The following is a 23,623-nucleotide window of genomic DNA, read 5'->3' as shown; positions in this document are numbered from 1 at the left end:
TGGAGTCAGGAGCCCCGTGCCCGAATCCTACCCTGCTCACGAGGGGAAAGGCAATCCTGCGCGCCCTTGCCCCCGCCTCAGTTTCCCTCTGCAAACCGGGCAAACAGAGGGTTGGCCCAGAGGGTCTTGCAGCCGCCTGTAGCTCCACGCCTCAACAAGAGCTGCACTAAGCTCGCTTTTCCCTCGGCCGCCTTCCTCTCCGCTCCAGAGCTCCCGAGAGCCCCAGGCCGCCAGCCAGGCCGCGGCGACAGCTCCGCAGGGACCCACGAGCGGCTGCGGGGGGCCGGAGCGGCGTGGCCCTCCCGCGCTTGCGCGGGCCGCACAACCTGCTGGGACTTGTAGTCCGTCCATGGGGCGGCTGGGGCGCGAAGGCGGAGCGGCGGGGGCGCGGCGCCTACACTTCCCAGGGTGCGCCCCGCCCGCAGCCCGGCGGGGGCGGGGCGGGGCGGGGCCGCCCTGGGGGCGGGGCAGGCGGGGGCGGGGCTGGCGGGGCGGGGCCGGCGCGCACAGGGGCTGCGGCGGCGCTGCGGGCGGGCGCGGACCTGCCGACCCGCGGGCTGGCGGGCGGAAGATCGCGCGGGCAGGCGTGCACCTGCGGGCAGGAGCGACGGGCGGCAGCAGCGCCGGACGGCCCGACTCCGAGCTGTCGCTGAGATGAGTGCAGGTGAGTGCGGGGACCGAGAGACCGGCGCGTCCCCAAGCAGGATCGCGGCGCAGCAAGGGCTGGGGGTGCTGCACCTGCAGCACAGCGGAGAATCGCGCAGCGGCTCCACCCAACTTTTGCTCCAGGGTCTGGCAGTCCCGAGGGTCCGGCGCAGCCCCCTGCCCCTGCGCTCCAAACGCGTAGCTCTGCAGCGCGGGCTGGGGACCCCTTTCTACTGCGCCGGCCGAAGGTGGCTGCGTGCGCTGTCTGGAACGCGTCACTCCTTAGCTTCTCACTGGGGTCGGGGGTCGCCGCAGGCTGCAGGAGGCGGCCCCGGTCCGGCCGATGGGCGCGGAGCCGCCCAGACCCTGCCACGGAGAAGTGGGATGACATGGGGGCTTTGCGGCAGGGGGCTCCGCCCTTGGAGGCTCCCCCAGCGCCTGGATGAGGGGCGTCAAGCAGACCCCCGGGCCCTTGGCTCGCCCGCGGCAGGTTTGGGGACACGGAGCCAGCAGGTGTGTGGGCCCCGCCCGGATCTCCGCGCCTGGTCTCAGGCCCCTCACCCCTGCGCATCCCCACTGCTGCCTCTCCTGCCGCACCCACTGGATCTGACAGCCTCTGTGCGGCGCTGGAAAATCCCACATCGCCACCAGCCAGCCGCGCCTAGTGCGCTTGGGGAAACTGAGATCTACAGGGGGGAGGCCTCGGCGGATGAGAGACTGGAGTGCACCCGAGAGCCCCTGTTTTGAAGTCCCCTGAGCCTCGGCACTGGGCCAGAGCTTGTCGGTACATTCCCTGGCAGGGAGGGGCCGTCGCTCCATTTTTCAGGGTGCGACCGAGGCTCACCAGGCTTGGCTCACCAGGCTTGTGTCACTTGCTCAGCTGGTCCAGTGGGGCGGGATTCGAACCTGGCGCTTCCTGACTCCTGTGCTGGTTCCTCTGAGCCTGTCTCACCACAGACTGCAGTATGGTCCTTGGCCATGGTGCAGAAACCAGTGGGGACAGCTGCTTTCCCAGGGGGGAAATTGGACTGGGGAGGGATTGTGCATTTAATGAGCACTTACTGTGTGCTCTCGGCCTGGTGGAGGAGGCTGTGTTTCCAAGGACCCCCCTCCCAGGGGAAACAGTCCCCTCCCCTTCTCAACCAAAGAAGGAGGGACCACACTGGCAGTGGGCGTTGGGAGAGTGGCTGAGAGCAAGTGGCAGGCGGTGAGAGGCAGAATTCTCTAGAAGAGGATTTCTGAAATGGCCAGCCTGTTATCTGGAGGTGGCTGGGGAGCGGGGCACCCCGAGACTTGGCAGAACCTCCAGACACATTTATCTAATGGCAGGTGGGGATAATGCCAGGATGCACACAGGGTAATTTTAGGCTTTCTGTGACCATAATTGATACCTCCAGTTGCTCCTGTAATCAGGGAGAACCCTGGAAGGAGTGCTGGCATTTGCCCCGCTCCTCCCCTTTCCTGATTATCCTGGGAGAAGGGGTATGTGGGCACCGGGGAGCCGTGGGAGGTCATGATTTGAAAGGGCGAGGGGCTTGGGGTCTGACGGTGGCTGAACTGTGGTCTTGGGCACATCGTGGCACCTTCCTAAGCTTGGCCTCCTGATGCAAAGGCAGTGCTGCTGGTTACGTGGAGGGGGTGAGATTCGAGTGAGAAACCCCACACACAGTAGGTCCTCAATAGCTCGAGATGGCCGTTGCTGGGTGGTCGGGTTCACCTGTCTCCCTGAGTTACTCCAGCCCTTTGGAACTGGCAGCGAGTGAGCTCTCCCGTCCACCTGTCGCTCAGACCTGTCCCCAGCCCATCAGCCCATTATTTGCACAGCACTAATTTTCACCCACGCCCACGGTGGGGGAGAGCAGTCTGGCTCCTTGTGCACGGCACTTGGCTCCAGTGTCTGGCCATGTGCACATCTGGCAGGTCAGGGGCTTCCATCATCAAGGGAGGTCCCCACGGCCCTCCCTATGGAAGGTTGGCATCATTGCGGAGCTTGGCACCAGCAGGTGTGGCTGGGCATCGCTGGGTCTGGTCTCCAGGTGCTCCGATGGGCGGGATTGTCAAAGCCTCAGGCAGCCTGTCCAGCCTCCTCAGCTCGGAGACTCCCCTCTCCTTTATGCCGGGCCATGCAGGTGTGTCTTCTTTCAGTCTGATTACGAGGGCGCCTTTGAGATGGCTCAGGGGTGGCATCAAGGCCCCAGGGCATTTGCCTACTAGTTTTGTTGTGTATTGATCTCCGGTGGCCAGGGAAATTGTAGGAGATGGCATTCTGCGTCAGACGGGCCTGGATCCAAATCCAGTGCGCTAGCTGTGGGTTCCCTGTGCCTCAGTTTCCCCTTGTATGGAAAGAATGCCCTTAGCTCTGCATGCAGTGCTGGCCCACCTGTGGTGGGGCCCGGTAGATGATGATGAGTCTGTGGTGGCTTTATAACATCACAGCCCACGTGGTCACATCCGGGCAAGGTGGGGCAGAGGAGAGTACCTGAGCTGGGAGGGGGTTCTGGGGCCAGCTCTGCCGCCAGTGAACGCCGAATCCTTGAGCAAAACCCGTGCTCTCTCTGAGCCTAGGTGTCCTTCCTGGGCAGCTGCAGGCCTGGCAGGCAGGAGCCCCCAGGTGCTTGCAGGTTTCTGAGAGTTGGGTTGGTCTGCCAGGGCCATAGTGAAGTACCGCGGGCCAGGGGCCTTAAACGGCAGAAATTTGTCTTCCCCACTTCTGGATGCTGCAAGTCCAGATCAAGGTGTGGGCAGGGTTGGTGTCTTCTGAGGCCTCTCTCCTTGGCTTATAAATGGCCATTTTCTCCCTGTGTCCTCACAAGGGTTTCTTTCTGTACATGTCTGTGTCCACGTTTCCTCTTCGTATAAGGACACCCCTCCTATTGGATCAGGGCCCACCTGCACGACCTCATTTTACCTTAGTCAGCCCTGTAAAGACCCCTCTCCAAATACGTTCCTGTTCGGAGGTGCCATATGAATCAGGGGGAGACAGACACAATCCAGCCCACGGCAGGGGTGCAGGGCCAGGTGGAGAGCAGGGGTGGCTGGCTCAGCATCTTCTGTTCCCATGGCTGCTGGGTTAGGATCACGGAGCCGGAATGGGCCTGGAGAACGCTCCAGTCCAAACCTGCCCACCCAAACAGAGGGGAAACTGAGGCCCAGAGAAGGAAAAGCAGCTGTCCACGGTCAAGGAGAGTGTGTGGCTGAGCCAGAAGCTGAGCCCTAGTCCCCTGCTGTGGTTGGCGAAGATCCCGGTATCAGGAACAGAGAGACACAGGCCTTCACCTAACACAAGTGTGGGCAGTGACGGAGCCCCAGAGATGTTCGCCTCAGCATCTCTAGGAACAGCAGAAGCTTAAAGACCACCTAAATGTGGGGGGTAGCGATGGGATTGTCAGTCAGCCCTGCAATCAGTCATTCTGTCAACAAACGTTTACTGAACACCTGCCGTGTGCCAGGCTCTGCCCAGGCCCTGGCTTCATCGATGGACAAGAACAAGCAAAACTCCACATCCTCCTGAAGCTCCTTACGTTTGGGGGGCGGGGAAAGCATTCTAGTTAATAGTATGAGTGGAGTTTTTAATGTCAGGAGAAGAGGCTTAAGAAAACAAGTTTAATTTAGAAAACAGCTGAGAGCAAAAACTGTGTCGTATATGATCTCAACTCTACAGAAACAACGGAGGAGAAAAGGCTAGCAGGAAATTCATCACGACGTCGACAGAGGTCCTCGTCTGTTGCGGGTAGGACGAAGGGCCAGGTTTCCCCCATCTGCATCGTGCTTTTCTTTTGCAATGAAAAATCAGTGAAAACAGGCAAGCATCACTTCCAGGTCTAAGGAGGGCACACTCTAGTTCAGAAGTCCCTGACTCGGCAAGGAGTCCAGATGATTCCGTTCCGCGGGGGCTGCTGTCCTTTTGCTCGGAATGGAGCTGTCCAGTTGCCAGCGTTATGGAGGTTCGCACAGGCAAGGGCCCTGGTGCTGGGTTTCCCTGCGTGACTCGGTCTGAATTAGGTGCAGCCCAAGGCAAACATCCTGACCCAGAAATTCATCGAAATTGCATCTGAAAGGGACAATAGTCATCCAAGCTCTCTGGCTCAGCACGGGCCCCACTGAGCTCTGAGCTGGTTTTCCCTGATATTCGGGGTTACTTCCAGACCTGCCACCCAAGACCCCTCGATTCTTTATGGCTTCTGTCGGTAAGGGGGTAGGTGGTATATTTTCTAGAATCAAGTCTTGACTTTGAAGGCTCCTGGAAAGTCCAGCCTTACTGTCCCAGAAAAGGGAGTGTGGTCCTCATTTACGGAGAAGTCGCCTGTCTGACACCCTGACCCTCCAGAGCATCATCTGGGTCATGGGAGACTTGTGAGCTGGCGCGAGGAAATTGGCAAGTCCAGGTGATGACATCAGAAGGTGGGGAGGGCTCCAGCCTGTGGAGGGGTCTGTCCTGCCACTGGTCCTCAGGGCCAGGCCAGCTGCAGTTGCCAACAGCAGCAGCTGCTGGAACTCTGGGCTACTGGCCAGACGCCTGACCCCAGAGCCCAGACTGCATGGCCCCTTCTCTGTGCAGACACGGGGGCTTCCCTGCACCCGTCTCTCTGCCCCTGCCTCGGCAGGACATGGTAAGGCATCCCCTGAAGCCGGGGCTCTTGGGCTCAAACCCCAGCTCTGTCACCAGCTAGCATCATCAACGCTCGAACATCTCTGGGCTTCCATTGCCACCACCCCCTGGGCCTCCCTAGGGACGGAGGGTGCAAGTGCCTGGCTCGTGGAAGAGGCTCAAGAAGGCAGTTAAAGTGGTTGCAACAGGAGAACATGAGAGGTGTTCAGTAGCAGCTCCTATCTTTTGATGACGACCTTGCAAGCTGCTCAGGGGACCAGCCAGATGTGTGCTAACCACGACGGGCTGCCCTGAAGCACACGCCTCGAGGCTGCCGGTACACCGGGCAGAGCAACCTGAGTGGGGTGTCTCCATTTACTCGGGGATGTTTCCATTGCCGTGGTCTCTAGGGTGTCGGGCAGCGCCCTGCTTCGGTGTCACAGCAGCCACGGCTCATGGGGCGCTCCCTTGGGCCCCGCACCCGGGCCAGATGCTCTGAGATCCTCACAGCACTTCTTGGGACTGTTAGGGGTGTCCCCACTTACAGATGGGAAACGGATGCCCCGGAGGGCCCGTCAGTTGCCAGCATCACACCATTTGTAAATGGCAGAGCTGGAATTGAACCCCGGAGTGCCTGGACACGCGTCTTCCTGACTGGGTGGGCTGGGCTGCCCGTCCCTGTCCCCACCCGCATTAGCCAGTGGCTTACTGCCCCCTTAATGTGTGGCAGAGTGTTTGGTATGGCTAAGGCTTGACCCCTTTGGGGCATCATGATAATGCTTCGTAGTGTGTGGGACGGTTTACACAATGAGTCTTCTCACCTGGGCCGTGAAGCATTGCTCCCATTCTCCAGGTGTGGCCCCTGCCTGCACATGACCAGGAAGGCAGAGCCAGACCCAAACCCAGCGCTGTCTGCCCTGGGGGCGTGTGCTCTTCCCCTGCCTCCTGCAGGGCCTCCTGCCTGGGGTCATGGCGAGGTCCCAGGAACCCACCTCTGACCATGAGAGAGTCACCTTGTGGAGTCCATATGGCTCCCCGGACCCTCTGGCCCCAGGCCCCCCCTCCACCCCTCCCCATGTCCTCGGAGCCTCTCAGGGCTGTCTGTTCCTGCTGGAAGGCCGCCCTCCTGGTGCTCCTCGGCCTCCCCTCCAGCTCCCAGCCCAGCCTCACGGCCTCAACCAGCCCCATCAGTGTCTGAACTCCCTGGACTCTCAGCCCCACCCGCCGGACCTCGGTGGGACCTTGGGCGAGCCTGCTTCCCTCTCTGGGCCTCAGTGTACCCATCTGTAAAAATGGGGGCCACCAGCATGCTCAGGGGTGTGACCTGCTTTCTTCTGACAACACTGTCCCCTCCACTGACCCAGAGACATTGTCTGGGCTTGAGGCTGAGCCTTTGTTAGCTGTGAGGTCTCGCATCCGCCTTCTCTACCATGAAGACCTCACTGACATTTCCACGGCAGGAAGCACCTTGGCCTTTAGGCCAGGGCTCCCTGAAGTGAGGGGGCTTCTTGGCAGCCTGCCAGGGACGCCTCATCTGTGGATGTCTGCCCGATACCTGAGCCAGGAGAGCGACTGAGTCCTTCGTGTCTGGGGAACGGCTGTGGCGGTGGAAGGTGTGCTGTGAATTCTGTGACGCTCGCTTCTCCTTTGAGTCAGCCACAGCAGGCGCCGGGGCTGGGCCTGGCCACTTTCTGCCCTCGGTGGCCTTCAGGCTGGTGGTTAGCAGGCATATGCTAAACAGGTCCTGTTGCAAGATGATGTACTTGGGGTTTCATGCGCCATTTTGCGTCGGCTGAAGATTTCTAAGCAACGAGGGTGGCAGTCTTCATGCCTTGGAAAGTACAGTCAGTGGCTTTGGGGTCGGGCACACCTGGCTCTGTCCCACTTGTCACCTGCTACTTGTGTCCCTGCGACCAGGTTGCTTAACTACTCTTTGCCTCAATTTCCCCGCCTATAAAGTGAGATAATAGTACCTGCTTTTTGGGATTGCTCATGGGCTGTGGTGTCAAGGCCCTGCGGCGCAGCGGACACCAGGAGGTGGGGAGAGTGGTCTTTATCACAGCTGTGCAGACCCGCCAGAGCTCGGGGCAAACCTGGGGTTGTACCCTGCGTGGTCCACGGTGGCATCAATTTGCACCATCTGCCGGGCTTGCACCTCATCTTCCTCTCGCTGGTTCTGCTCCCTCCCCTGCCCGGCCCGACCCAGTCCTGTTTACACCTCCTGCCCGTGGCCCATGCCAGGAGAAGCGCAGTCCCCAGAGAGCCACCCAGCTCCAAGGTTATTAGCAGTGGCATCCTCCTCATGAGGCGCGGTGTTCGGGGTCGTCAGTCCCAGCTCCGAGCTTCGCTGTGGCTGCATCCTGCCGGGCCGTCCTCACGCCCCGTACCAGCAGCCATCCACCTGCCTCCCACATGCAGCACGCGCTGTCCTTCCCGGGGCTTGGGCTTCTTCGTGTGCAGAATGAGGGGTTGGAGAGATGATCCGGCAACATGACTCCAGCCAGCAAACCAAGAAACCAACACCCAGTGTCACTGCGCTGCACAGCACGTGGCTTCTGTCCCCTGGGACCGGGACTCGCTCCCCTCGGGGGATCCGCATGTGCTGCCTCATGACACGTATTCTGTGAACAACTGTCCAGTGAAGGATGGGTGGTTCTGGAGCTTGAGTCCCCGTCACACGTGGCGTCCTCGTCTCTGTGCTGCCATTCCGGGTCAAGGGTCACAGCAGGCCTCTCTCTGGCCCTCTTCTTCTCCTCGGACTTGAGTGGCCCCAGGATCTTATTGGAAAACGACATCTCCAAGGTCCCAGTTGGTGCTGCCGTTGGGTGTGAAGTTCCAAGAGAGAAGAATGGCGAGGACCATCGCGTGTCCCCACTTCAGCTTGGCAGCTGAGACTCAAGTCCTCAGATGACCCACCCCCTTTGCCCTGCAGCTCTCTCAGTTTAGGTTCCCGAGTGATGAGTGACGAGGACTCGGGTGCAGGTGGCTGACCCGGGAGGCGATCCCAGGGAGCACAAGAGAGAGTGAGGAGGCTGAGACGGGGAGGGAGGGGGAGCCAGGGGCACCTGGATGGGGCTGCAGCCGGTGTGGGCCACAGGGGCTCAGTCCTGCTAGGGGGCCATGCAGGACACTCCTCAGAACTGTCCCACAGAGGGGTGGGTCGCTGGGGTCTTTATCCTCCTGGGCAGAGGGCTGGTCCTGGGAGTGTGAACTCATACCATCCTGGGCCAGCTGAGCAAGCTTCCACAGGCTGGAGAAGGCCTCAGGGGTCCGTGGGCAACTGTCCGTGGCCACTGAAGGGCAATCTAGAAGTGAGACGAGGCATCACTGTGCAGCCCCGCACCCACAGTGGCTCCCACAGGGGCCCAGATATGGTCCAGCCTCTGCCTGGATCGGGGCCACCTCTGTTCCCAGCCATCAGCAGCCCCTCAAGGGCTCAAAGCTATTCCAGAATGCTCGTTTAGTCTTTCAACAACTATTTATTGAGCACCTACTGTGTGCAAAGCGCTGTCCTTGCTACTGATCCCCAAACACCCTTGCTTGTGTTTTTCGTGCCACTTTCTCCCATCTGCCCCCTGGCCCCAGATCCTGGAATTTCTCCTCCTCAATCTTCCAGGCTTCCACCAGAACTCCAGAATTTCTATGATGCTTTCCTCCACCCTTTTAGGGCCTTCCCACCCTCCCTCCTCGGAGCTCGTGGGCAGTAGATAGAGCCAGGGTTTCCTGCTCAGGACTTAGGTCTGGTCCCGGCTGCTGTGTGACCCAGGGCTAGGCACTGCCCCTCTCTGAAATGCCTCATCTCTGTTGGTATGGGGCAGCTGAATAACAGCACCCCAAAGATGTTGCTGTCCTCATCCCCAGAACCTGTGAATCTGTCACCATACATGGCAAAAGGGACTTTGCAGATGGGATGAAGTTAAAGGTCTCGCAATGGGGAGATTACCTGGGTGGGGCCCATGTCATCTCAAGGGTCCTCATGAGAGGGAGGCTGGAGGGTCGGAGGAGACGGGGAGCTGGGTTCATGGAAGCAGAGTGGGAGAAGGGAGGATGCTGCACTGTGGCTCTGAGGATGGAGGAGGTGCCAGGAGCCAAGGAGCTCGGGCGGTGCTAGCGCCTGGAACAGGCTGGGAACGGATGCTGCCAGAGCCTCCAGGAGGAGCCAGCCCTGCAGCCCCGTCTCGCATTCCGCCCTCCCGAGCTGAGCAATGTTTGTGTTGCTCTAAGATTCCAAGTCTGTGGCCATGTGTCACAGCAGCCACGGGACACTCAGACAGGTGACCGTCACCCCTCCTTCCCCACCAGGTAAGGGAGGCTGAGGGAGAGCAAGGTGGCAACATTGCAAACTGAAGATTGTCCTGGAACGACTCAGTGGTGTGGTGCGGGGTTTCGGTGCGTGCGCGCAGCCTGGGCCCTGCTCCTGCAGCCGCCTCTGCCTGGAGAGGTGTTTCCTGAGCACCTGCGGGTGCACAGTGAGCGAATGAGGATGGCCCACTGAGGAGGGGGGCAGAGAGGACCCGGCAGTTGCTGGGAACATCCCCACTCCGTACGGCAGCTCACTCGGGCCACAGATGGCCCAGGGTGTGGGGTCATCCCCGGGGCTCAGGACACCCCGTAGGGGTGCATGACACATGCTGCACCCTTCTGCTTGGGTGGGGCCTGCACGGACCCTTGGTAAATGTTCTGGATGTTACTCCTGCTTCTTCCCAGTTTACCAACAAGGAAACTGAGGCTGGACATGGAGTGGTATGTTGGTAACCTGCCAGCTGCGAATCTAGCCTGGCAGCTCCCTGATCCAAAACACACGGCCTCCTGCTGAGACAGCCCTCCTGGACGTCGGTCAGCATCCCTCTGTCATGGTCGGTGTCAGCGCTTGAACCCCAAACTTCTGTGGGACTTTGAATCATCCACATCTGCAGGTTCTGGGGCCATGACTTCCAGAGCTCTGGTGGCAGGGTCAGAGACCCCCTGGTGAGTGGTGCCTGGGTCCAGCTCGGTCTCATCCCCGTGCTGAGTGGTTGCCTGGGTCCAGCTCGGTCTCGTCCCCATGCTGAGTGGTTGCCTGGGTCCAGCTCGGTCTCGTCCCCATGCTGAGCAGTTGCCTGGGTCCAGCTCGGTCTCGTCCCCATGCTGAGTGGTTGCCTGGGTCCAGCTCAGTCTCGTCCCCATGCTGAGTGGTTGCCTGAGTCCAGCTCAGTCTCATCCCCGTGCTGAGTGGTTGCCCGGGTCCAGCTCAGTCTCGTCCCCCTGGTGAGTGGTGAGCTGGGTCCAGCTCGGTCTGATTTTCGCCAGTCCTGAGTGAGCCCTTGTCTCCTGGTGTGTGAGCCCAGGGGAGGGAGGGAAGATGCAGGCTGGTCCATTGGAGAGCCAGGAGACCAGGTTCCAGCCCTGGCCATGTGCCCTCAGCAGGACCCTCCCTGCTCTGATCCTGGGCCGCCCCATCTACAGCTGGGGTTGGGGCTGTCCTGGGGGTCCTTCCAGCCCTGAGCTGGTGTGTGGGCACCTTGGGACACAGAATTTGCTCTCAGGCAGGCGGCTGCACGTTGTAAGAGCCAGGGCGTATGCTGTTCCCCATCTGGGACCCCAGTGCTCTCCCGGGGCCCTGTGCCACCACGCACATTAACCCTTAAGCCTTACATCACATCCCCGCCTTAGGCAGGGTCTCCATCCCCTCCTCATGGGTGAGCAAACCGAGCCCAAGGAATTTGGGAACTCACCCGGGACCGTGCAGCTGGTGAGCACAGCACCGACTCCAGAAGCCAGCTTCCAGCTGGGGAGCCCTGGGGCACCCCAGCATCCTCGAGCACCTCTCCCTGCCCTGCGTTAGTTGAGGCCTCTTTCCCGTGAGGCCTCTTAGGCAGTGTTCACTTCTCTGGGTTCTTAGCTGCCCCTCCCACCCACCCGCCCCAGGTGAAGCCGCGTCTGGTCTGACAGGGGTGTAAAATGTTTCTGGATGTGGAACCCTGTGCTGGACAAGCAGAAGGTGCTGAGGAGACCAGGACAGCACGGACATCTCCCCGTGGAGGTCATAACCCAGGCGGACAGGCAGCTTGTGTCACCAGAACGTGACGGGAGGCAGCATGAGGACAAGAGCAGTCACTTTCATGGGGCACCACAGAATGCTCCCTGGAGGAGGTGGCATTGGAGCCGAGTCCTGAGACTGGTGACCGGGGAGGCAGAAGGCCCAGCACAAGCAAAGGCAGAGAGGTGGGGACACGAGGGCGTACGAGGGCCAGCAGACCATCCGGGGTGACCGGAGTGGACGAGCCACTGGAGGAGCCAGGCAGGGCTGAGTCAGGCTGGGCGAGTGGCTGTGAACCCTAACGGTGGGCACAGAGCCGTGGCCAGCGCTTGCGGCCCGTGGCAGTTCCTGATGCTCCTCTGTTCAGGGCCAAATGGGCTCCTGGCCTTCCAGACCCTCCGACGTGACGTCTTGTTTGCGGTTCTGATCCAGTGGTTCGCCTCCAGCTCTGAAACTGGGCCTCCTCTGCCAAGTGCTCAGGGAGGAGTTGTGGGTGCAGAATTACAAGCATCCGTTCCCTTGCACACGTCCTGATGTGCTGCAGAAATCAGGAAATGTGATATGTGTGCAAGGAGCTCAGCACCCAGCCAGGGGCCTCCTTGCCTGCCTCTGACGAGGAGTGTGTGGGGTGCATTGTGGGCCTGGGGTACGGCGTGGGTGTGGGGTGCATTGCGAGCAGGCAGGGGCTCCAAGTACTGAGGGACGAAGGGTAGCGCTGCCAGTGCTCCCCAGGCCGCCTGCGGAAACCACTGGTCTCCCCAGACCTCAGAGTTGCTTTGATCGCCCTTCCCTGCCGGCTTTCTCATCCTCCAGCTAATTCTGTCCCTGCTGGGCCTCTCGGAAGCCCTGTGAGGCCTGGGGCTGCCACACGAGAGCTTCGTTCTGCCAGCCATGCTGCCACTTCCCTTCTTGCCACGGCCCCCATCTCCCACCACCCCAAATCCCTCTCTGCCTGTGTCTGGGGGAGCAGCTCGCTTGGATCCCAGCAGGAGGAGCCAGCCAGCAGCCTTTGAAGGAACTAAGAGCAATTAGAAAACTTGGTGACGTACACACCTGAGCCCCTAACTGGGGGGGGGGGGGGGGCAGTGGGGCGCCCCTGAGGAGGGCTTTCTAACAGGTGATGCTGTCGGAGAGGAGATGGGGCTGGCAAAGCAGGGGGTCAGCCCCCAGCACTGGAGGGGGACGCACCGCCAACGGGAGGGTGGTTGCTGTCACAGAGTTCCACAAACTTCAGGGCTCGAAACAACAGAAGGCTGCTCTCTCCCCGTGCTGGAGGCCAGAAGTCCAGAATCGGTGTCACTGGGCTGAAGTCAAGGTGTAGTCTGCGGAGAGTCCCCTCCTTGCCTCTTCCATCTTCCGGCGGCTGCTGGCACTTCTTGGCTTGCGGCCGCATCACTCCAGGCTTCAAGACCAGTGTCCTCAGATCTCTCTCCGTGCCGTCTCCACATTGCCTTCCCCTCTGTGTGTCCAATCTCCCTCTGCCGCCCTCCCCTAAGGACCCTTGTGGCCCACTGGGACAACCCAGGATGCTCCCTCATCTCAAGATCCTTAAATTAATCACATCTGCGAAGATGGGCCCCCTCCCCCTTTTTAACCACATGAGGTCACACTCACAGGTCCCAGGATTAGGACATGGATATCTCGGGGTGGGGGCGTTATCCAGCATACTGCAGGCGGCGGCTTGAGCCTTTGGTTCCTGAGTCTGACACCTTCTTCCCTCTGTGGGGTCTCTAGAATAGCTGAGGGTTTAAGAGGATGACTTCTCACAGGAGAAACAATGTTACTCTTAACTCAGCTGAATTTAAACATCCGCAGATCCCGGGAGCTGGATACTGTCGCAGACTGCGGGCTGGCGTATCCATTGCTGCCATCTTTAGGGGAGCCGTTGGCTAAATGTATCGAGCCTTAAATACTTTCATGCGCTTTGATAGAAGCGGGCTGCTGCCCGGAATCTTTTCAGAAGAAAGGCACTGAAACGCAGACGGGCATTTATGCGTGAAAAGGCGTCCGTGGCTGGGTCGCCACGCGGCCGTGAGGTGGCTAGCCGTAGGGCGCTGGGGAGCAAGGTATCCGGCCTCAGCGGCCAGCCTCAGACTTCCAGGTCTCCGGATGCCTTCAACTCACAGTTACCAAGGACCACAAAGAACTTTTGTTTAAGTGGGTTATATGTGTTATTTACTGTTTTAGGAATTAAAATGGAGAAAATTCCGAAATATTTGTTGATTTGTTGAATAGGAATAATAGCCCTTTGTACGTTAACGTGAGTATTTTTAGTGAACCGAGAGGCATTGCTTTAAAGGTTTGCAAATCTCATTAATATCTGGCTTAATGGACAACAGCTGGGTTCTCACGTCCGGCCTGTCTTCAGTCAGCTGTGATGTCTCACGTCATGCAGCCTCTGGAAAACTCCTTTGCACGCTCAGGAGAGAGTGGAAGTGAGGAAGGAAAATAACATTTAATCGTATTATGAAGATGGTTTTAACCCTGCCACCCCCTTGCTGGGGTCTTGGGAATCCCTAGGGATCCCTTGACCCCACTTTCAGAATGCTGATAAAGGTGAAGTATTCAGCGGTCATTAGAATGATTAAGAAGGATTAGTAAATACATGTGTCAGGGGCCGGCCCCGTGGCCTAGTGCTTAAGTTAGCACGCTCTGCTTTGGTGGCCCAGGGTTTTGCCGGTTCGGATCCTGGATGCAGACATGGCAGCACTCATCAAGCCACGCTGAGGCGGTGTCCCACATGCCACAGCTAGTGGGACCTACAGCTAGAATATACAACAGTGTACTGGGGGGATTTGGGGAGAAAAAGGAAAAATAAAATCTTTAAAAGACGTGTCAGTGCCGGTGAGAAATGAATACAGGATACAGAGTCTGATACACAGTTTTCATCTCTGCAAAATATGCAGGAAAAAACACACTAGAAGAAAATCCATCCAAATGCAGTAGGATTGTGGGCAACTTTTCCTTCTTTCCGGGTGCTTTGCTGCTTTATTTTTTTCCTGCTGATTCATTCCGAGGCCCCGGGTTCTGTGCAGGAACCTTGATTAGAGAGCAGCTGTCTGCCTCGCTGGCACCCGCAGCCCCGGCTCCGGGGACGGCACGCGCTATTTTGGGAGGCGCACTTTCAACGTGGAACTGGGGCTGTGAGTGGCATCGACTTGTTGCAAGCACAGGAATTTCACGTGTGTGTGTGTGCGTGTGCGTGCGTGGGTGTGCACTCCTGTGATGATTTGGTCTGCACTTACAAATGAGAGGGGGTTCTGCTCTGGAGCAAATCCCACGGCTGCTGCTGTGGACTTAGGAGCTGGCCTGAAACTCTGCGTCCTCGGCTGGAATTCCTGGCCTCGGCAGGGCTCCGGCAGAGAACTAAATATATCCTGGGTGTGTGCTGGCAGCCTCCGGAGCCCGGCCCCCACCCAGCCCGGGCCAGAGCCCCAGGGAGCGATCGATTTGTCTAATGAAAATCCCCATCTGCCATTGTGGAGCGTCTGGGAAGGCTGGGCACGGGGGAGTGGTGGTGCAGCTCGGCTGCCAACGCCGCACATCCCTGTGTGTGTGTGTGGGGGGGGTGCGATTATTGCTCCCGATTTGCAGAGGAGTCAGACAGGAGGCATGACTTGTCCAAGGTCACAGGGCTGGTGAAGGGGAGAGGCGGGGTTCAGACAGGCCTTCCCGGCGCTTGGAGCAGCCCCAGGGCCGCCTCCCCAGAGCGTGTGTCTCCCCATTGGGGTCCTCCACACTGAGGAGCTGGTGCGCTTTCCCAGGAACTCGCCCTTCCTGATAAAGGTGCCTCGCAGGTGGTGCAGAGTGGCAGCAGCAATAGCAGTAACAGCATCCGGCAAGTGTCACTCACTCAGTGCTCTGGAACCGTGGGGGTCACCGTGATGCCCGTTTTATGGGTGGTGACACGGTGGGCAGGCGTCGTGCAGCAGCCTGGCGGAGTCCCCAGCTGCTGGTGGTAGAACCCGCCTGTGGACTCAGGCGGCCTCCTTCCAGCCTCTGGGCTTCTGCTGGACCGCGTGTCCCCTCCCTCGTCGTCGGTGTTGGATGGGGGGCAGCTCCCAGCCCAGGGGGCTGTTTTACAGGCCGACCACGTATTTGTCGTTCTCTCCACCCCTCACCTTGCAGAGCGGTCGGCTCCTGCTCCTCTGCCTGCTGGGCTGGGGCCTGACGGGATGGTGGCTTCACAGGGACCCATGGGCGGGGGCAGCATTCTGAAAGCGACTTCTAAAGAAACCGTCCCTTTCTTTACTCAAAATATGACCCACAGCCTTCAAATGGGCACCTCGGAAAGAACATTTTTCTGGAAATTGGGGTCTCAGGGGTCCATTCTGCCCCCCACCCAAGGGCACGGGGGCTACTCCGCTGCTGATGTCCTGCTCTGAGCCTTGACGCCTGCCTTCCCCTGACTCTGAGGGGCACCCGGCAGCCCGGCAGGAGACTCAGCAGATTTGCTCTGGATTTGGGGGTGACAGCCAGGCCTCAGCCTGCCTCGTAGCTGTGGCGCCTCCTGGGAGCCCCTGAGAGGCAGCCTGTGGGGACGGGGGTGGCTTCCCCCTGGACCTGTCTCCCAAGTTCCTGTTTCCTCTGTGAGAACCTGCCTCTCCCTCAGGGAACTGACACAGAAGGACACCAACATCACAGGAGACCCAGCCCCTGCCCCAAAGGCAGAACCCCATTCTGGTCTCATGCACAGCTGCATCCTCTCACATGCAGCCGACCGACCCAGCAACCACGGGGGCGGGGGCAGGCGGAGGTGGTGGTTCCACTTGAGTGTATTGATCCACTCTCCAGGCACCGGGGGGGACCCTCAGGCAGTTCTCCCCTCCAGGAGCTCCCGGATGAGTACATGATGAAAACATGCCATGAGGAAGCACTTCTCGGGGGGCTGTGGGGCCATAGAGAAGGCAGTTAAGGAAACTGCTGTGAGAAATCCTGGCAGGCTTCCTGAAGGAGGTGACATCCCACCAAGTAGGAGTTAGCCAGACAAAACAGTGGGAGAAGGGCATCCGGCAGGACATGCAGAGCCCCAGAGGTGGGAGGGAAGCGTGTTTGAGGAACTTCATCTGTGTCCCTGTCCCAGGCCAGGCCCTGGTAAGGTGCTGGGCACGTGGCAGGGGCCCCACCACCCTGCCTGCCTCTCCTGCACTGGGGCCTTCTGGCACCTCACACAACGTGAGGAGCATGGCCGCGGGAGCCGATGAGTCACAGCATCCGGAGAGGAGAGGTGAGGACAGAGGGAGCTGGAGCCTGGTGGCTCTGAAAAATGCAGGCTTCTGGGTGTGCTGCAAGCGAGAGCAGGGGGCCAGGAACATGTGTTTTCAGCACCGGCTGATCCCAGGCATAGCCGGAGTTGGGGACTGTTGGCGTCACAGCCCTCTCCAGACGTCTAGCCATGGAAGGAGAGAGAAAGAGCCCAGGAGCTGGTGCGGCCAGGGGTCGGGGGGACTTCCTCCTTCGTCATGATGGGTGGGAGAGGGAGGGCAGGGCCCACGGAGGGGAGAGGGTATGAGGGCCCCTGCCTGGCCCCCTCCCTGTCTGCTGAGCTTCTTCATTGGCCCCTCACCGTCCCTGGACCCAAGCTTCCTCAAGGGCCACGTTGGGCCCACTTCCTCGCAGGGGGTGCAGGGCCCCTCTCAGCTTGACCAGGAAAGGCGGCACTGTCCTCGAGGAGGTGAGGGGCCCGAGGCAGGAGAGAGGGCTTGGGGTCCCGGTGAGTCTCCTGGTCTTGAATCGGGGACATGTGGTGGGGACAGCCGCGACCCTCTGCTCCGCAGCCCAGACGCAGCCCTTGGTGTCCCTTCATCGAGGGATAGCAGACAGCCGGGACAGAAGCGGCCTCTTCTGAGGCTTCACAGCATCTTGTTGAATCTGATGGCTCTTCAGGCTCTGGGATGGCAAGGGTGACCCGTGAAGCCCGCTGCAGATGAGGTGGAGACGGCTGCCGTGCTCACCCTGGGGGCCGGGGCCCTCTGCCCGGCCGGGCTGGCAATGCTGGGGCCGTGCCCTCCAGAAGTGCAGTCCGGCCAGGGAGGCTGGCCTGGGGGCAGTCACAGCCGTGGGGCATCAGTGCCGTGTGGACCAGCGAGACCCAGAGACTCAGAGCGGGGTCTCAGGCCAGCACAGAGACCCTGGCAGCGGCCCGGCCCTCCCTGTCCCTGTTCCGGGGAAGAGGCTTACCCAGGAATAGAACCTCTTATTTCCCGGGGCACCACCTGACTTTGGGCGGCACAGCAAACGCCACCAGCGGCTGAGGTCTGTGCCTTGAGGTAGGTGGGACGGTCACTGGCCGCCTGGGCAGCGTCAGGACGTTGTTGCCCAGCAGAGCATCCCCCTGCACCAGCCGCCGCTTCCTCCCGTCGGCTCCAGCCCCGGAGGCCCCCGGCTGTGAGCAGGGAGCTGGGCGGACTGTGCAGGGCTGTTTGTACCGTCTCCTGCTGGGAGCCCGTGAGCAGAAGCTCTTGCTCAGGCAGACCCTCCTCCTCTGTCCCAGACGACAGGACCATCCACGCTCGGGCTGCACGTGCAGAAGTTTGGAACGCTTAGCCCCAAGCAGGTGGACCCAGGAAGTTTCGAGATGGAGCCCTCAACATGGCTTGGCAAGCCAGGGCAGTCAGCACATTGTCGCAAATTCTCCTTCTGCCTAGAGCTCAGAGTCGCCCTCACGAGCAGGTCTCCTGTGCACAGACCTGCATCCAGGTCTGCCCGGGACACGGAGCATGGCGGAGGCCACCTCCCCGCATTTTTGGAAGTTGAATTATTCGGATATTGATTAATTGATTCTGCTTGAATAAGCAGACCTGATCACGTTAGTATTTGCAGAGGCTGCTTCCTGGGTGCCCACGAGCTTCTGTGAAGGACAATGGATGGCGGGGAAAGCTCTGAGCACAGCCTGTGGTCTTGCTGAGAAGGGAGAGGGCTAATTAACTGCCGGGCTCGTCTGGGGCCCGGACTTGTGGGTCTTTCCAGTGCTTGTGCCCGTAAGGTTATAGCTTCGGTTCGCCGGGGCCCGTTACTGCTCTGAGCACTCAGATGTTTGTGACCTCATTAGAGTTTTCCCGGAATGCTCAGAAATCCTTACAGCTCTCGCGGTTGGGGTCGGGAGTGGCTGAGTCACAGGGCCAGAGAGAGGCAAAGCTTAAATTTGAACCTGGGCCTGTCTGAGCCCATCCCAGGCCCTCCCCCCACCCTGAGACGTCGCAGGAGAACAGGATGTGCAGGCGAGGGCTGGAGACGAGTGGTATTCAGAACACGTGTAATGACCTTGGAGGAGAGGTGTCCAAGGACACAGGCACTGTCACTGATTTTAATGAGAACAGAATCTTAGAAAGATGCTGCCCACACGCTCAGGCCTCAGCTGCATTGATTCAGACTTTACTCGCCCTTCAAGGCTCTCCTCAGCTGCCCCAACCCCCACCGAAGAGATGAGCTGGAGCGTGTGCATCTCTCATCTAAACTCCATCACTAGATCTTTCCTTCCTGCCACACACATCTGGGTGCCACCCTCTGGCTACTCAGGACCTTGGAGAGGGGGACCCCTACCTCTTCCAGCGCTGTCACTCTTGCTTGAATTCTCTGCAGTCAATTTTACCGTTAGCAGCAGGAGCAGCAGGAGGAGGAATGGTTTTGCAAACAAGACACGAGTCCACTTTTGTGAGAGTGATGAGCACAGAGAAAAATCGACCACGGGCCCGAGGCCATACCTGCTGGCGTCTCCCTTGGCGTGGACCTGCCTTTCGAAGCCCCCGTGAGTGTACTGCGCCCTCCTGCCTGAGCCCCGTCCCGTGAAGTTCCCCCACAGCCCCACAGGCTCTTCAGCAGCGACTTGACCAGCGGCTGCACGGGATTCTGTGAGTGGGTTTCTGTGGGTAGTTCGACCACATTCTCTTTCCTTCACTAGATGGGGAGTGTTTTTTGTTCTTTTTTGTATTAAAATTTTTTTTTGTTGTGGTAAAATATATGTAACATAAAACACACCATTGGGGCCAGCCCCGTGGTGCAGCGGTTAAGTGCGCATGTTCCGCTTCGGCAGCCCGGGGTTCCCTGGTTCAGATCCCAGATGCGGACATGGCACCGCTTGGCACACCATGCTGTGGCAGGCATCCCATGTATAAAGTAGAGGAAGACGGGCACAGATGTTAGCTCAGGGCCAGTCTTCCTCAGCAAAAAGAGGAGGATTAGCAGCAGATGTTAGCTCAGGGCTAATCTTCCTCAAAACAAAACAAACAAAAAAAATACAATTTTAACCATTTTTAAATGTACAATTCACTGGCATCCAGTACATTCACACTGATGTGAAACCTTCAGCACCATCCATCTCCAGAACTTTTTCATCATCCCAAACTGAAACTCTGTCCCCATTAAACCGCTCCCTCCCCACTCCGCCCCCAGCCCCTGGCCCCCACTGTTCTACTTTCTGTCTCTGTGAATGTGACTCCTCTGGGGGCCTCATATAAGTGGAGTCATACAGCATCTGTCCTTTTGTGACTGGCTTATCTCACCGAGCACAGTGTTCTCAGGGTTCGTCCATGGTGTAGCATGCATCAGAACGTTCTTCCTTTTTAAGCCGCTGTGTGGATGGACCACACTTTGTTTTTCTGTTCATCGTGTGATGGACCTTGGGCTGCTCTCACCCTTTGCGAGTGAAGCTGTGTGAGCAGGGGGTACAAACACCTGTTCGCATCCCTGTTCTCATTTCTTTTGTGCGCATATCCAGAAGCGAATTGCTGGATCAAGGGATTCTGAGTTTCGTTTCTCGAGGAGCCGCCACGCCGTTCTCCACGGTGTCTGTGCCGCTTCCCCTTCGAGGCGCAGTGTTTTGAGGGCAGGACCTCATCAGGTTGGCCTCAGAGCCCGCCATGCATGGGACGGACTCATCCGCCTGGCTGAGGGGCTGAGATCCTGCCCCCTCCCGTCCTCACTGCGCAGTTGCTGTGTCCCGGCCGCGCTGAGCTCCTGAAGGGTCCCCAACCGGACCACACTCCTCCCACCCCCGTGTCTTTGCACAGGCTGGTCCACTTGTTGGGATGCCTTCCTTCCCCGGCCCCTTCCCACCGCCCCCCCCCCCCGCCAGCCAGTGTCCTCTCCATGGGTGGATGTCCTGCTGCCTCTCCCTGACCCCTTGCCCCTGCTGAGGCACATGCCCAGCACATGCTGGGGCCTGAATGCCTGAGCTGTGTGGGGGTTGGTGATCTGGACCATGATGCCCAGGACCTGGGAGGCAGCTCCTTGAGAGCAGGACAGCCTGGGCTCCCTGAGGCCTGCGCCAGAGACACGGCCCAATTGGAACGTTGCACTTGGCCCCAAGGCCACGGTGCAGGACACTCCCCTGGGCAGGGAGCTATAAATTTAGCCGCACTGATTGGAAAATGTCCCCCACCTTCCTTCCTCCACTTCCTTAGCCCCTGGGAACATGACTCAGAGGGCGGCCATTGTTGTAACGTCGCCCTCAGACCACCCTACTGTCTGGTGACCCAGGGATGCCGGTGGTGATGGACCCCTGACCCACAAAGCGGACAGATAGAGTCAGCGGGTGAAGCCCCCCCACTCCAGGCTCAGCCAGGGTCCCCCCGCCCCTGTGGCTTTGGCGTTTTCTGCCCTGGGCACAGAGAGCATCTCTTGGCTCATTGTTTTATTGTGGCAAAATAAGCACAACATAAAGTTTACTGTTTTAACCATTTTCAAGTGTGCAGTTCAGTGGCATTAAGCACGTTCACATTGCTGGGCTGCCGTCACCACCATCCGTCTCCAGAACTTTCTCGTCTTCCCAAATTGAAACTCTGTTCCCCTTAAATACTGTCTCCCCATCCCCCTCCCCCAGCCCCTGACAACCCCCATCCTACTGCCCGTCTCTGCGAATTTGACTCTTCTAGGGGCCTCATAGAAGTGGACTCATACAGTATCCGTCCTTTTGTGACTGGCTCATTTCGCTCCGCACAGTGTCCTCAAGGTCCATCCATGTTGTAGCTGTGTCGGCATTTCCTTCCTTTTTAAGGCTGGATAATATTCCGTTGTGTGGCTGGACCACGTTTTGTTCCTCCGTCCATCCGTCAGTGGACGCATGGGTTGCTCCCACCTTTGGCTGCTGTGAACAGTGTTGTTATGAACACACGTGTGCAAATTCACGGTTTGGACGTTCAAGGTCCCGTCAGCAGCTCAGTGGCAGGTGACCTCACACTGTCCCGTGGTCCCTCCACAAGCAGGGACCAGGGCCCAGACCCACGCAGAGCCCGTTATGTGTGGTACTTCATTGGTCCTTCCTATGTCCCAGATGTACAGATGAGGAAACTGAGGCCAGCGAGGTAAGATGGCTTGCCTCTGGGCTGGGGGCTGGGACGCCGGGTGGCGGGTTTTCAACATTTGGAACCCATGCCCTCGCCTTCCCTGCGGAGCGTCCGATCACCTGTGTACATTCGTCCCTTCTCTTCGTCATTCATTCGTTCATCAAACACCGAGTGGGTCCACTGTCCGCCCTGCCCTGGGCTGGGCCAAACGAGACGCATCCGGCTCCATTCCCACCCCCCAGCTCGCAGGATGAGGGGACTGACTCGCATAGAGCAAAGAACAGGCGATCGACCGTCCATGTCTGCCACGGGGGCCAGAAGTGGGGGTATGTGTGCAAACCATGCATTTGCCACCTCTGCTACGGAGGGGGAAACTGAGGCCAGGAGAGGAGAGGTTTCCTTCATTGCAAAGCCAGGTGTTCTGAGCCCGGGTCTGTCTCTGTCGCTGCAGTTGCTTCCCGTGAGCTTTGGAGGTAAAGTTAGCAAGTCATGGCCTATCCCTTTCCAGTGGACTTGTTTTCTTCTTCAATTTTCCCTCCAGCTTTTCATTCTGAAAAATTTCAAGCGTATAGAAAAGTTGAAGCAAAGAACCATCCAATAAACACCTTGTAGTCCTTTCATCAACTACTAACACTTTGCTACACTTTGCCTTCTCTCTCTCTCTTTCCTGAACCATTTGAAACTTAGTTGCATCCTGACACTGCCCCGCCAGCCATTCCACTTCCCCTCACCCCCAGGCGCCCTCCGCAGGGGGTCTCTTTACCTTTCCTCCTCCAGGACCCCTAGGGTCACGCCCTGCATTTGGTTAGCGTGTCTCTGTGTCTGTAGTCTCCTTTATTCCAGAATGTTCTTCCCACCTTTTTTCTTTGTTTTTCTTCCGTGCCACTGAGTGTTTAGGAAGAGTCCAGACCTGTTGCACTGTGGACGATCCCCCGATCCAGATCGCTCTGCTTCTTGGTATCAGAATTCGGGCTGAGCATTCCGGGGGACCTGCGCCCCCTCAGGAGGCCCACAGGGCCCGTTGGCCCCGTGTGCTTTCAGAGTTTTAGTGTACCCGGTGCACACCCAGCGGAGGTGAGAATTCTCCCACGTTCATCTTTGCACCATGTGCAAATAGACCTGTCGGAGATATTCCTGGAAGTGGGGGATCTCGAAGTTAAGTGGGGGATCTGCTGCTGGACGACTCTCCCCAGTGGCTGTCCTGGTTTATGCCTTCACCAAAAGGGGCCCCTCTCCTAGCCCGACCCAGGACAGAGTCGGGCTGTTCATGTTGGCAAACTAGTGGGAAGGGCGCCTCCCTGCCTTGATCTGCTTCCCGGGGGCTAGGGCGCTGGGGAGCATGCTCCCTGCTTCCGGCCGCTTGTGTTTCTGTGAATTTCCTGTTCCCTCCTTCCCTGGTTTTCTCTGGGGGTGCTCATCCGTCTGTGCTGACTCGAGGGGCGGATGGGCGTGTGGACTGAGTTTTGTCAGGCAGGGAGATGAATTGGTCTTGACCTTAGCGTGGGCTGGCATCGCCGAGGGGGTCTGGAAGGGGATGTTAAGGGCCGCAGAGAGGGCAGGGGCCCCAGGAGGCAGCGTGTGGCTGTGTTTTTGGGCATGGAAGGCAGGTGGTGGCAGAGGAGGGGTTTCCAAACGAGGAGACAGAAACTCACCACCTCCAGCCCCCTTCTTGCTGGCTGGATTGCCCTGCTCACCGGCTCACGGGGCCGCCTGGGACCCCGAGAATGAGATCCAAATGCCTCGTCTCCACCAGCAAGACCTTCCCTCGGGCCCCAGCACAGCCTCCTCTTGCTCCCAGCTCCTCCTGGCTTCGGCGTCTTCACACCTGCTGACCCTCTGCTGGGCTCATCCTGCCCCTGTTAAGCTTTCTCTCAGTCCTCAAGGTTCAGTGCCAGTGTCATCTCCCCAGAGGCCCTCTGAGCTCCCCGCCCCCCACAGCCGCTGCTTCTTTCCCTGTGACACTGATCACAGGTGACACCCGCATGGCAATTTGTTTCCCTGTTTATGCTTGTCGCTGGCAGGCACCGAGCACCCTGCCCAGCAGGCCCGCCCTGGGCTGGAATGCCCGGTGTTCAGTAGCACTCATTG

The 23,623-nt window shown here is 59.1% G+C and overlaps 1 protein-coding gene across 17 annotated transcripts in view; it reads left to right on the top strand.

Annotated features, from left to right (window-relative positions):
* Positions 1-494: 494 nt before the first annotated feature.
* The window catches only part of ABLIM2 (actin binding LIM protein family member 2), a 157,041-nt gene continuing 133,912 nt past the window's right edge, over positions 495-23,623 (top strand). For 7 of the 17 annotated variants that reach the window (XM_070262790.1, XM_070262777.1, XM_070262796.1 and 4 more), the window contains exon 1: positions 509-664. In XM_070262790.1, coding sequence (XP_070118891.1) covers positions 655-664 — 10 coding nt within the window. In that variant the 5' untranslated portion in view covers positions 509-654. Of the gene's footprint in view, positions 665-23,623 lie in introns of all 17 variants that reach the window. The other 10 variants (XM_070262801.1, XM_070262800.1, XM_070262781.1 and 7 more) reach the window with 3 other exon arrangements.

This window comes from Equus caballus, chromosome 3 (genome assembly GCF_041296265.1).
Source record: "Equus caballus isolate H_3958 breed thoroughbred chromosome 3, TB-T2T, whole genome shotgun sequence".
In the NCBI taxonomy this organism is placed as follows: Eukaryota; Metazoa; Chordata; class Mammalia; order Perissodactyla; family Equidae; genus Equus; species Equus caballus.
This window is presented reverse-complemented; position numbering and strand designations above follow the sequence as displayed.